A 14,759-nucleotide genomic window follows, 5' to 3' on the forward strand; every position below is an offset into this window, starting at 1 on the left:
CTCTCATCAGGAATCTTCCATAAGTCTCTTATCCTTCTCCAGCAGAGGGCAGACAGACTGAAAATCACAATCACAGAAAACTAACCAATCTGATCACATGGACGACAGCCTTATCGAACTCAATGAAACTATGAGCCATGCCATGTAGGGCCACCCAAGACAGACGGGTCATGGTGGAGAGTTCTGACAAAATATGGTCTACTGGAGAAGGGAATGGCAAACCACTTCAGTATTCTTGCCTTGAGAACCCCATGAACAGTATGAAAAGGTAAAATGATAGGACACTGAAAGAGGAACTCCCCAGGTCAGTAGGTGCCCAATATGCTACTGAAGATCAGTGGAGAAATAACTCCAGAAAGAATGAAGAGACAGGGCCAAAGCAAAAACAACTCCCAGTTGTGGATGTGACTGGTGATGGAAGCAAGGTCCGATGCTGTAAAGAGCAATATTGCATAGGAACTTGGAATGTTAGGTCCATGAATCAACAGGAGATGGCAAGAGTGAACATCAACATGTTAGGAATCAGTGAACTAAAATGGACTGGAATGGGTGAATTTAACTCAGATGACCATTATATCTACTACTGTGGGCAAGAGTCCCTTGGAAGAAATGGAGTAGCCATCATGGTCAACAAAAGACTCTGAAATGCAGTACTTGGATGCAATCTCAAAAACAACAGAATGATCTCTGTTCGTTTCCAAGGCAAAGCATTCAATATCACAGTAATCCAAGTCTATGCCCTGACCAGTGAAGCAGAAGAAGCTGAAGTTGAACGATTCTATGAAGACCTACAAGACCTTTTAGAACTAACACCCAAAAAAGATGTCCTTTTCATTATAGGGGACTGGAATGCAAAAGTAGGAAGTCAAGAAACATCTGGAGTAACAGGCAAATTTGGCCTTGGAATACGGAATGAAGTAGGGCAAAGGCTAGCAGAGTTCTGCCAAGAGAACGCACTGGTCATAGCAAACACCCTCTTCTAAAAACACAGAAGACTCTACACATGGACATCACTAGATGGTCAACGCTGAAATCATATTGATTATATTCTTTGCAGCCAAGGTCAGCAAAAACAAGAGTGGGAGCTGACTGTGGCTCAGATCATAAACTCCTTATTGCCAAATTCAGACTTAAGTTGAAGAAAGTAGGAAAACCACTAGACTATTCAGGTATGACCTAAGTCAAATTCCTTATGATTATACAGTGGAAGTAAGAAATAGATTTAAGGGACTAGATCTGATAGAGTGCCTGATGAATTATGGACAGAGGTTCATGACATTATACAGGAGACAGGGATCAAAACCATCCCCAAGAAAAAGAAATGCAAAAAAGCAAAACGGCTGTCTGGGGAGGCCTTACAAATGGCTGTGAAAAGAAGAGAAGCAAAAAGCAAAGGAGAAAAGGAAAAATATACCCATTTGAATGCATAGCTCCAAAGAAAAGCAAGGAGAGATAAGAAAGCCTTCCTCAGTGATCAGTGCAAAGAAATAGAGGAAAACAATAGAATGGGAAAGACTAGACATCTCTTCAAGAAAATTAGAGATACCAAGGGAACATTTCATGCAAAGATGGGCTCAATAAAGGACAGAAATGGTATGCACCTAACAGAAGCAGAAGATATTAAGAATAGGTGGCAAGAATACACAGAAGAACTGTACAAAAAAGATCTTCACGACCCAGATAATCACGATGGTGTGATCACTCACCTAGAGCCAGACATCCTAGAATGTGAAGTCAAGTGGGCCTTAGGAAGCATCACTATGAACAAAGCTAGTGGAGGTGATGGAATTCCAGTTGAGCTATGTCAAATCCTAAAAGATGATGCTGTGAAAGTGCTGCACTCAATATGTCACCAAATTTGGAAAAGGCAGCAGTGGCCACAGGACTGGAAAAGGTCAGTTTTCATTCCAATCCCAAAGAAAGGCAATGCCAAAGAATGCTCAAACTACTGCACAATTGCACTCATCTCACACACTAGAAAAGTAATGCTCAAAATTCTCAAAGCAAGTCTTCAACAGTACATGAACCATGAACTTCCAGATGTTCAAGCTGGTTTTAGAAAAGGCAGAGGAACCAGAGGTCAAATTGCCAACATCTGTTGGAACATCGAAAAAGCAAGAGAGTTCCAGAAAAACATCTATTTCTGCTTTATTGACTATGCCAAAGCCTTTGACTGTGTGGATCACAACAAACTGTGGAAAATTCTGAAAGAGATGGGAATACCAGATCACCTGATCTGCCTCATGAGAAATCTGTATGCAGGTCAGGAAGCAACAGTTAGAACTGGACATGGAACAACAGACTGGTTCCAAATAGGAAAAGGAGTACAGCAAGGCTGTATATTGTTACCCTGCTTATTTAACTTGTATGCACAGTACATCATGAGAAACGCTGGTCTGGATGAAGTACAAGCTGGAATCAAGATTGCTGGGAGGAATATCAATAACCTCAGATACGCAGATGACACCACCCTTATGGCAGAAAGTGAAGAAAAACAAAAGAGCCTCTTGATGAAAGTGGAAGAGGAGAGTGAAAAAGCTGGCTTAAAGCTCAATATTCAGAAAACGAAGATCATGGCATCTGGTCCCATCACTTCATGGGAAATAGATGGGGAAACAGTGGAAACAGTGGCAGACTTTATATTTTGGGGCTCCCAAATCACTGCAGATGGTGACTGCAGCCATGAAATTAAAAGACGCTTACTCCTTGGAAGGAAAGCTATGACCAACCTAGACAGCATATTAAAAAGCAGAGACATTACTTTGTCAACCAAGGTCCGTCTAGTCAAGGCTATGGTTTTTCCAGTAGTCATGTATGAATGTGAGAGTTGGACTATAAAGAAAGCTGAATGCCGAAGAATTGATGCTTTTGAACTGTGGTGTTGGAGGACTCTTGAGAGTCTCTTGGACTGCCAGGAGATCCAATCAGTGAATCCTAAAAGAAATCAGCCCTGAATATTCTTTGGAAAGACTGATGTTGAAGTTGAAACTCCAGTACTTTGGCCACCTAATGTGAAGAGCTGACTCATTGGAAAAGACCCTGATGCTGGGCAAGATTGAAGGTGGAAGGAGAAGGGAACGACAGAGGATGAGATGGTTGGATGGCAGCACCAACTCAATGGACATGAGTCTGAGTAAACTCCAGGAGTTGGTGATGGACAGGGAGGCCTGGAGTGCTGCGTTCCATGGGGTTGCAAAGAGTCGAATACGACTGAGCGACTGAATTGAACCGAACTGAATTGAAACTCAGTTTCTACATTAAACCCAACTTCACATTTGGCATCCTAACATCAGCTTATCTTCAAGGGAATTCGTGTGGCAGGACAAGCCCCAGACCCTTCCTTAGTTAGGTTATATTCTCGATCAGGCTAGAATCAGGTTGACTTCTATTTAAACTCCCCCTTACCACCCGCTAAGGCAAATGTCCCAGTTATTTTTAGTTGTACTAGCAGAGTTTTGCCAGCAGAGGTCACCCTTGCCATCATGAATGCCAGCTTTCCTCAGGCTTATTCTGGAGGCAAGGGTAAAAAATTCAATTACAATGCAAATATATATACAGTGTCTGTGTTTGACTGCTAAAAGACAGTCTAAGTGATAAGCTTGACTCATATATATTATTTTAGTGTCTAAATATTGGCAAACTTTAACTTGAAGATAAAACACTCTCCTCTACCTTTGAGAATACCTTTCAGTTTCAGTGAACTTTAAAAAATTATTTCCTATTGAGATATAATTTACCTATTATATAAGTTTGTGTACAACTAGCTGATTTGATATATTTATATATTGCCATATGACTGCCACCTTAGCATTAGGTAATACTTCTATCTCATTACATATTTATTTCTGTTTTGTGATGGGAACATTTAAAATCTAACTTCTAAGCAACTTTGAATTTTGTAAATACAGTATTGCTGCCCTGGGGCTTCGTGGGAGGCTCAGTGGTAAAGAATCCACCTGCCAAGCAGGAAATGAGGATTTGATCCCTGGGTCTGGGAGATCCCCTGGAGAAGGAAAAGGCAACCCACTCCAGTATTCTTGCCTGGAGAATCCCATAGACAAAGGAGCCTGGCAGGCTGCAGTCCCTGGGGTCACAAAGAGTTGGACATGAATTAGTGGCTAAACAACACTAATAACTTGTTGTCTATAATCATAATGCTGAGGGAACAAGCAGTTTACTTACTGCTTCTAGAATCTCATGTGTAATATATGCCGGTTATATGAAATTTAGACATTTAATCTGTACAAAAAGAGATGTCTGTGCTTCCCTGGTGGCTCAGATGGTAAAGAATCTGCCTGCAATGCAGAAGACCTGGGTTCAATCCCTGCGTCAGAAAGATCCCCTGGAGAAGGAAATGGCAACCCACTCCAGTATTCTTGCCTGGAGAATCCCATGGACAAAGAAGCCTGGCGGGCTACAGTCCATGGGATCACAGAGTCAGACACGACTGAGTTACTATCACTTTCATTTTCAAAGAGATGTCCAAAAGAATGTTCTTCAAAATGTTAAAAATAGTCTTCACTGGATAGAGGGTTTAAATGAAATGGAAAAAAAATTTATTTGTATTTTTCTGTATGTTGGAATTTTTTTTAAAGTAACCATTTTTGTAAACCATGTTTACAAAAATATTAAAGCTATTCTCAAAGACAGGAAACATTAAAAATTAACCTCAGTGCCAATCCTTTGTAATTTTATTTTCTAACCAAGAAAAGATTTTGATCTGGTACTTATTTTGAAAAGATTCTGATCTGTTACTAATTTTGGGCGGCACTGGAGCGGCCAAAAGGAGATACCCCACGTCCAAGGTCAGTAGTGGTGGCCGTGAGGAGATACCCCAAGTCCAAGATAAGGAGCAGCGGCTGCACTTTCCTGGAGTAGCTATGAAGAGATACCCCAAGTCCAAGGTAAGAGAAACCCTAGTAAGACAGTAGGCACTGAGAGAGGGCATCAGAGGGCAGACTGAAACCATAATCACAGAAAACTAATCAATCTAATCATACTGACCATAGGGCTACCCAAGATGGAGGGGTCATGGTGGAGAGGTCTGACAGAAGGTGGTCCACTGGAGAAGGGAATGGCAAACCACTTCAGTGTTCTTGGCTTGAGAACCCCATGAACAGTATGAAAAGGCAAAATGATAGGATACTGAAAGAGGAACTCCCCAGGTCGGTAGGTGCCCAATATGCTACTGGAGATCAGTAGAGAAATAACTCCAGAAAGAATGAAGAGACGGAGCCAAAGCAAAAACAACACCCAGCTGTGGATGTGACTGGTGATAGAAGCAAGGTCTGATGCTGTAAAGAGCAATATTGCATAGGAACCTGGAATGTTAGGTTCACGAATCAAGGCAAATTGGAAGTGGTCAAACAAGAGATGGCAAGAGTGAATGTCGACATTCTAGGAATCAACGAACTGAAATGGACTGGAATGGGTGAAATTTAACTCAGATGACCATTATATCTACTACTGTAGGCAGGAATCCCTTAGAAGAAATGGAGTAGCCATCATGGTGAACAAAAGACTGAAATGCAGTACTTGGATGCAATCTCAAAAACGACAGAATGATCTCTGTTCGTTTCCAAGGCAAACCATTCAATATCATGGTAATCCAAGTCTATGCCCCAACCATTAACGCTGAAGAAGCTGAACGGTTCTATGAAGACCTACAAGACCTTTTAGAAAGTGAAGTTGCTCAGTTGTGTCTGACTCTTTGCGACCCCATGGACTGGAGCCCACCAGGCTTGTCTGTCCATGGAATTGTCCAGTCAAGAACACTGGAGTGGGTTGCCATTTCTTTCTCCAGGGGATCTTCCTGACTCAGGATTGAACCTGGGTCTCCTGCATTGCAGGCAGACGCTTTATGGTCTGAGCCACCAGGAAAGCCTTCAAGACCTTTTAGAACTAACACCCAAAAAAGATGTCCTTTTCATTATAGGAGACTGGAATGAAAAAGTAGGAAGTCAAGAAACATATGGAGTAATAGGCAAATTTGGCCTTGAAGTACAAAATGAAGCAGGGCAAAGGCTAGTAGAGTTTTGCCAAGAGAACACACTGGTCATAGCAAACATCCTCTTCCAACCACACAAGAGAAGACTCTACACACAGACGTCACCAGATGGCCAACACCGAAATCAGACTGATTATATTCTTTGCAGCCAAAGATGGAGAAGCTCTATACAGTCAGCAAAAACAAGACCAGGAGCTGACTGTGGCTTAGATCATGAGCTCCTTATTACCAAATTCAGACTTAAATAGAAGAAAGTAGGGAAAACCACTAGACCATTCAGGTATGACCTACATCAAATCCCTTACGATTATACAGTGGAAGTGAGAAATAGATTTAAGGGACTAGATCTGAAAGAGTGCGTGGTGAACTATGGATGGAGGTTCATGACATTGTACAGGAGACAGGGATCAAAACCATCCCCAAGAAAAAGAAATGCAAAAAAGCAAAATGGCAAAAAAGCAAAAAAGGCCTTACAAATAGCTGTGAAAAGAAGAGAAGCAAAAAGCAAAGGAGAAAAGGAAAGATATAAGCATCTGAATACAGAGTTCCAAAGAATAGCAAGGAGAGATAAGAAAGCCTTCCTCAGTGATCAGTGCAAAGAAATAGAGGAAAACAATAGAATGGGAAAGACTAGACATCTCTTCAAGAAAATTAGAGATACCAAGGGAACATTTCATGCAAAGATGGGCTCAATAAAGGACAGAAATGGTATGCACCTAACAGAAGCAGAAGATATTAAGAAAAGGTGGCAAGAATACACAGAAGAACTGTACAAAAAAGATCTTCACGACCCAGATAATCATGATGGTGTGATCACTCACCTACAGCCAGACATCCTGGAATGTGAAGTCAAGTGGGCCTTAAGAAGCATCACTATGAGCAAAGCTAGTGGAGGTGATGGAATTCCAGTTGAGCTATGTCAAATCCTAAAAGATGATGCTGTGAAGGTGCTGCACTCAATATGTCACCAAATGTGGAAGAGGCAGCAGTGGCCACAGGACTGGAAAAGGTCAGTTTTCATTCCAATCCCAAAGAAAGGCAATGCCAAAGAATGCTCAAACTACTGCACAATTGCACTCACCTCACAAAGCTAGTGAGATGAGTAAATTTGGAGCTAGTAAAGTAATGCTCCAAATTCTCCAAGCCAGGCTTCAGCAAAACGTGAACCGTGAACTTCCAGATGTTCAAGCTGGTTTTAGAAAAGGCAGAGGAACCAGAGGTCAAATTGCCAACATGCGCTGGATCATCGAAAAAGCAAGAGAGTTCCAGAAAAACATCTATTTCTGCTTTATTGACTATGCCAAAGCCTTTGACTGTGTGGATTACAGTAAACTGGAAAATTCTGAAAGAGATGGAAATACCAGACCACCTGACCTGCCTCTCGAGAAATCCGTATGTAGGTCAGGAAGCAACAGTTAGAATGGGACATGGAACAACAGACTGGTTCCAAATAGGAAAAGGAGTTTGTCAAGGCTGTATATTGTTACCCTGCTTATTTAACTTATATGCAGAGTACATCATGAGAAATGCTGAGCTGGATGAAGCACAAGTTGGAATCAAAATTGCCGGGAGAGATATCAATAACCTCAAATATGCAGATGACACCACCCTTACGGCAGAAAGTGAAGAACTAAAGAGCCTCTTGATGAAAATGAAAGAAGAGAGTGAAAAAGTTGGCTTAAAGCTCAACATTCAGAAAACTAACATTATGGCATCCGGTCCCATCACTTCACGGAAAATAGATGGGGAACAGTGGAAACAGTGGCAGACTTTATTTTGGGGGGCTCGAAAACACGGCAGATGGTGACTACAGCCATGAAATTAAAAGACGTTTACTCCTTGGAAGAAAAGTTATGACCAACCTAGACAGCATATTAAAAAGCAGAGACATTATTTTGTCAATAAAGGTCCATCTAGTCAAGGCTATGGTTTTTTCAGTAGTCATGTATGGATGTGAGAGTTGGACTATAAAGAAAACTGAGCGGAGAAGAATTGATGCTTTTGAACCGTGGTGTTGGAGAAGACACTTGAGCCTCTCTTGGACTGCAGGGAGATCCAACCAGTCCATCCTAAAGATCAGTCCTGAGTGTTCATTGGAAGGACTGATGTTGAAGCTGAAACTCCAATACTTTGGCCACCTGATGTGAAAAGCTGACTCATTGGAAAAGACCCTGATGCTGGGAAAGATTGAAGGCAGGAGGAGAAGGGATGACATAGTTGGATGTCATCACCGACTCAATGTCGTGAGTCTGGGTAAACTCCGGGAGTTGGTGATGGACAGGGAGGCCTGGCATGCTGCGGTCCATGGGGTTGCAAAGAGTCAGACACGACTGAGAGACCGAACTGAACTGAACTTATTTGAAGGATGATCTCTAGATTACCAAAGGAAAGGTTTTTTTTCTTTTAACACTGGTACTGGTCACCTCTATCAGAATTACTTATGATGTGGGACTTTCCTGGAGGTCCAGTGGCTAAGACTCTGAATTCCCAATGCAGGGGCCTGGGTTCAGTCCTGGATCAGGGAACTAGATCCTACAGCTAAGAGTTTGCATGATGCAACAAAGGAGGAAGATCCCACGTGCCACAAGTAAGATCTAGCACAGCCAAGTAAATGCATAAATATTTTTTAAAAAATAAAAAAAGAACTAATTATGATGCTTGTTAAATATACAGGCTCCCTGCCCCACCATTACTCTATCCCGACCAAAATGAAGAAATGCACAACTCTGGGGGTGGGACCCCTGCATGGTTCCCAGTACTCCTAGAGAAAGGTATAAGTACTGAAGTCTGAGAACCACCACCCAAGCGAAGAAAAAAGGAAGGCTAAGCAACTTCACTGTGTCATTCACATCTGTTTATATACATTCTCTCTCTTTCTCTATATGTTCCCATAGTCTACAGAAGCTGAAACTGAGATGAGCTAAGGGCCTCGAATACGAGATGTTTTAAGGATTAAAATATTTAGGAAAACCTATAGAATGGTTGATAGTCATAGCAACCACCAATCCTTCTGTCTCCATTTTTGCCTCAACTTACCTGGTACTTGGGTTTTTGATGAAGCCAGTGTTTATGAAATTAGGGCAGAGACATGTTGTTTTGACTCCGGTTCTTTTTAAGGCACTCAATTCTTCAGTCAGAGCTTTATGAAATCCAACAGCAGCAAACTTGCTTGAACTGAAAATAAACAGAGTTCATAAAATAATTCAAGAAAGCGGCTACATCTATTTAACTCAGATGTCTGTTTTCCTTAGTTAAGTGTGGTGCTCTGCCAAACAGCATGGGCAACATCTGAATCTCAGGCCTGGCCAGGACCCGCTGAATTAGAATCTGCATTCTGGATGACCCTCGGGCAAACTGGTAGGCACAGTAAAGTCTCAGAGGGCTTCCCAGGTGGCTCAGCACTGAAGAACTCGCCTGCCAATGTAAGAGACGTGGGTTCGATCCCTGGGTTGGGAAGATCTCCTGGAGAAGGAAATGGCAACCCACTCCAGCATTCTTGCCTGGCAAGTTCCATGGACAGAGGAGCCTGGCAGGCTACAGTCCAGGCGGTTACAAAAGAGTCGGACACACTAGCAACTAAAACAGCAAATAACAGCTAAGTCTAAGAAAGAAGCATTTACTGCATCTCAGCATTTATCAGAGAACTGAGTAGGCTTAAATGTCTTGTTAAGAAAATTGGTAGGGTGCTTGTTTTTGTTGTTGCTGTTTCTCTAAAATGTAATGTCACTATAGGCTGTTCATTATTTACTACAACATGTCATGGAATTTATTGGGAAATTCTCCTGGATAAGTCCTGTTCTTCCTTTAAGTCTTAGCTTGACTTCCTCAAATATGCATTTCCGAAACCCTAGTCTAAATTATTTCCCCATCATACAGTAATCTTCAGTTTTCCATGAAGCACATCTTGAATTTGTAATTAAATATTCATTTGGATGAATTTTTTAAATGTCTGACCCCATACCTTCTCTATAATAATCTCTATGACTGTTTTGCTCTCCAGTGAATCCCCAGGGCTTGGCACAGTGCTTGGCCTACAATAGGTGTTCAGTAAATATTTTTCAAGTGAATAAATCAAAATGTAAAGCAATTCTTATCATCATAGTGCCTTCATTTGGAAAGAGAAGGAAATTTTCCGTATTTTAAACGGACATTAGTTTTCCAACTAGGTTTTTAGAGAAAGTAGCATTACTGAAAAATATAAAATCACATACCATATAATTCACTCACTTAGGAATACAATTCAATGGGTTTTAGAATATTATTTTATTAATTTAAAAAATTATACAAAATATTTTTAATATAAAATTTACAATTTTAATTATGTTTAAGTGTATAATTCAGTACCATTAATTACTAGATAGATTGCTTTTCTCTAAGCCTGTACAGATTAGCAATTATACAAAGCAAATTCTTGCCAATTAACCTGTGCTTTGGAAAACAGAAAGCTGTGGAAAGTTCTCTTTTATCCTTTTTTTCCTGAAGCTTAGACATTTATTGAAGGCTTAAAAGAAAGATTGCTAGATTCAATTACATAAAATGTAAATCTTCTGTACACAACAGAAACAAAAATAATCGTATCTAAAATTGATTACTATATGCCAGACACTGACCTCAGTTATTCAGATGCATTATTTGATTTAATCCCTTAACAACAATTCTGTGAAACCGATACTATTATGATATCTATTTCCCAAAAAAGAAACTTAGGTAGAGGTGGAATTATAGAACTTGACCAAAGACAAAAAACAAAGTGGTGGAATTAGGCTTTAAATTTGGGCAGCAAATCAGACCTCTAATATGATATAGTCGAAACTTACATCAGCTCCGAACCAAGCTAACGGCTTCCCAGGTGGCACCAGTGGTAACGAATCTGCCTGCCAATGCAGGAGATGTAAGAGACTCGGGTTTGATCCTTGGGTGGGGAAGACCCCCTGGAGAAGGAAATGACAACCCACTCCAGTATTCTTGCCTGGGAAATTGACTTAGTGACTAAACAAAAACAACAACAACCAAGTTAAGAGGTAAATGACAAACTGGTAAAGCATTTGCAACTTATAGGACAAGGATTAGGGTGACATAAGAATTAGGTGAATAAAGGACAGTTTTTATAAATGAATGAACATGCTCAGTCATGTCTGACCCATTTTACGATCCCATGGATTGTAGCCTGCCAGGCTCCTCTGTCCAGGCAAGAATACTGGATTGGGTTGACATTCCCTTCTCCAGGGCAAGATCCCTAACTCAGGGATCGAACCCACATCTCCTGCATTGGCAGGTGGGTTCTTTACCACTGAGCCACTGAGGAAGTCAAATGAATAAGACAATATTCGAATGGATAAATACCTAAGGGCATTAGCAGAAAATTTACAAAATAAAAATACCAATGTGTATGAGTGCTAAGTCACTTCAGTCGACTGTCCAACTCTGTGTGACTCTATGGACTGTAGCCTGCCAGGCAAGAATACTGGAGTGGATTGCCATGCCCTGCTCCAAGGGACCTTCCCAGGGATCGAATGCATCTCTTACATCTCCTGCACTGGTAGGCAGGTTCTTTACCACTAGTGACACCTGGGAAGCCCCCAAAAACCAATAGATATATGTATATGAAATGTTTTATCCTTTCAGGGGTAATTAATATAAATACAAGATAAATACAAAATACAAGATAAATACAAAATAAATACAAGATAAAAGTTGTGCCTAGGAGTAACAGTAAGGATAGTAGGAAATTTTTTGTTTGAGTTGTTTTCAATGTACAAAATACTTTCATTTTATAGAATTGGACTGGAAATAATTTTAAGTCATATGTCTCAGCTTTAAGAAAAAAAGTGAGAGAACTTTCAACAGAATTTCTGAAGTATAGGCTAAATGGCAGTTTTCCAAAGTACAGGTTAGTTGGCAGCATTTTCTGGAAGACAATTTGGCAAAAGGTATAAAATTCATTTAAAAAATATGCCATGCTTGAGACTTCTCTGGCAGTCCAGTGGTTAAGACTCTGTGCTTCCACTGCATGGGGTGTGGGTTTAATCCCTTGCTGGGGAACAAAGATCCACATGCCATGAGATAACAGCCAAAAAAAAAAAAAAATTCTATCTAACTATCTATCTATCTATGCTATGCTCTTAGAGTCGGTAATTTCTCTTTTAATTACTTATCCCAAGGAAATAAACAATCATGTTTCAAAGATGTATAGTCAAGGATAGTCCCTGGGGTATCCGGTTCATGAAGGCAAATAGTTGGAAAGAGCTGAAAATGTCTGTAGTGGACAGAGGCTGTTTTTGCCTCTGTCAGCATTCATATTCCCTCATTCTGCTAAGATGGCTTTGATTTTGCTGGCTTACACCCTAGTTCAGCAGTTGGATCCACATTGGTCTAGTTAAGAGTGAACTCCAGGACTAGAACACTGGGAGGTATGGCTTTTCCCCACTGATGCTAGACTTGGGAGTTGAAAAGATATTATTCCAGCAAGGCTGGTAGCCATTCTTGGCAACAGAGAGCCTGCGTAAGATTTCTCCTCTTTTGGTCTGAGGCAGTATACATTTTGTGTTCCTTGCAACTGAAAGAATCTAGAAAAATAAATTATCCAACAAAAACTGAAAATGATGTTGCATATATATATTTTAAATGCAAAATGTTCACTTTAAAAAAAAGATTATGTATGTATATTTTTTTCAAGGTATGACTGTATTTCTACATTAAATACATGGTTATTTCTGTGTGGTGAGATTATTCTGTGTGGTGAGATTATCAATGAATATTCTTCTTTTCTCTTCTACTAAACTGTTTTTTCTGATTTTTCTGAAGTGAACCAAAAGTGCAGAAATATATTAAAACTCATAATTATCTTGAGTGTGTTGAAGGAATTTTATATTTTTGAACTTCAGAATGAACTTGTTTATAGATATATATATATATAAAAGCTAACAGTGAGTGGATTTTTTACTGCACTATGTGTGTGTGAAAGCATTAGTTGCTCAATCGTGTCTGACTCTGTGATCCCATGGACTGTAGCCCTCCATGCTCCTCTGTCCATGGAATTCTCTATGCAAGAATACTGGAGTGGGCAGCCATTCCCTTCTCCAGGGGATTTTCCTGACCCAGGCAGGGATTGAACCCAGGTCTCCTGCATTGCAGGCAGATTCTTTATCATCTGAGCCAGCAGGAAAGCCCACTAAATTTCTTCTTACTATCAATAACCTTAATTAATATTTTCTTATTCCAAATTATTCTTTTGGATAACATTCCATTACAAGCTAATGATTAGTACTCAATTTTGGCATGTCTTTCCATACTGGTAACTTTCATGCTTATAAATTGACTATATGAATTGACAAAATATATCAGCTAGAGTTTATAGATGAACAAAAAGAACAAACAAATTTGCAAAATTAGTCTAACCATATCCACAGACTGCTTGGTTGTTCTTAGGCAATGGCAAGAGAAGTGATTTTTATTCTGTTCTGTTGTTCATCTACATTTTCTTTCTTTCTCTGTTGGTATATATTTATTTTCTAATAGTTTTAGAAATAAATATAACCTTGACTTGAGTTTTTTTAAAAAAAGATGAAATACTGCTAAAGCAGTCACAGGACAGGTCTATTGTGCCTAGACTACATACTGTCTCTTTTGAAGTAATTAGCCCCTAGCTGGAGAAGGCGATGGCACCTCACTCCAGTACTCTTGCCTGGAAAATCCTATGGACGGAGGAGCCTGGTAGGCTGCAGTCCATGGGGCCGCTAGAGTCGGACACGACTGAGCGACTTCACTTTCACTTTTCACTTTCATGCACTGGAGAAGGAAATGGCAACCCACTCCAGTGTTCTTGCCTGGAGAATCCGAGGGACGGGGGAGCCTGGTGGGCTGCCGTCTATGGGGTCGCACAGAGTCGGACACGACTGAAGCGACTTAGCAGCAGCAGCAGCTCTCCCTTGATGAAAGATAGTTTCAGGTTCTGCTGCTAGGCTCATATGTTTATATGTCATAAGAAAATAAGTTATCCACCAGAGCCTGAAGTGAAGCGAAGTGAAAGTCGTTCAGTTGTGTCTGACTCTTTGTGACCCCATGGACTACACAGTCCATGGAATTCTCCAGGCCAAAATACTGAAGTGGATAGCCTTTCCTTTCTCCAGGGGATCTTCCCAACTCAGGGATCGAACCCAGGTCTCCTGCATTTCGGGTAGATTCTTTACCAGGTGAGCCACAAGGGAAGCCCAAGAATACTGAAGTGGGTAACCTATCCCTTCTCCATCAGATCTTCCAAACCCAGGAATTGAACCAGGGTTTCCTGCATTGCAGGCAGATTCTTTGCCAACTGAGCTATCAGGGAAATCCCATATTTATACACATATATATGGCTACATTTACAACTACATCTGTGTTACTTCTAAAATTTAGATACTTAATTCTATCTAAGATACAATTGATAGATAATTGATTAGATACAATTGTATCTAATTGTATTTAGATACAAACAAAAGAGCACATTTGTTTGGTAGAAAACAAATTTGAGCAATATCTATTTACCTACATGGTCATAATTCAACATTAAAGGGTGATAATTTGCTAACATACAGAAACAGCTAACAGCCAACAGGGTGCCTGCAACCAGTAGGATGACCATGGCTATCATGACCTCACAGATCAATTCTCCACATGGGGGAGCACACCATTACTGTGCTCTACTTGTTATAGTAACTTCTGTTATAGTAACTTCTTAGTTACTACAATTGGCATGGGTTTTTAGAAGAACTAT

At 40.4% G+C, this 14,759-nt stretch overlaps 1 protein-coding gene across 2 annotated transcripts in view; it reads right to left on the minus strand.

The window, feature by feature from the left end:
- The window catches only part of HSD17B11 (hydroxysteroid 17-beta dehydrogenase 11), a 49,466-nt gene that overhangs the window by 15,500 nt on the left and 19,207 nt on the right, over window positions 1-14,759 (minus strand). For both annotated transcript variants that reach the window (XM_027544983.1, XM_027544982.1), the window contains exon 5: window positions 9,044-9,181. In XM_027544983.1, coding sequence (XP_027400784.1) covers window positions 9,044-9,181 — 138 coding nt within the window. The remainder of the gene's footprint in view (window positions 1-9,043; window positions 9,182-14,759) is intronic.

Source organism: Bos indicus x Bos taurus, chromosome 6, assembly GCF_003369695.1.
Source record: "Bos indicus x Bos taurus breed Angus x Brahman F1 hybrid chromosome 6, Bos_hybrid_MaternalHap_v2.0, whole genome shotgun sequence".
Taxonomy (NCBI): domain Eukaryota; kingdom Metazoa; phylum Chordata; class Mammalia; order Artiodactyla; family Bovidae; genus Bos; species Bos indicus x Bos taurus.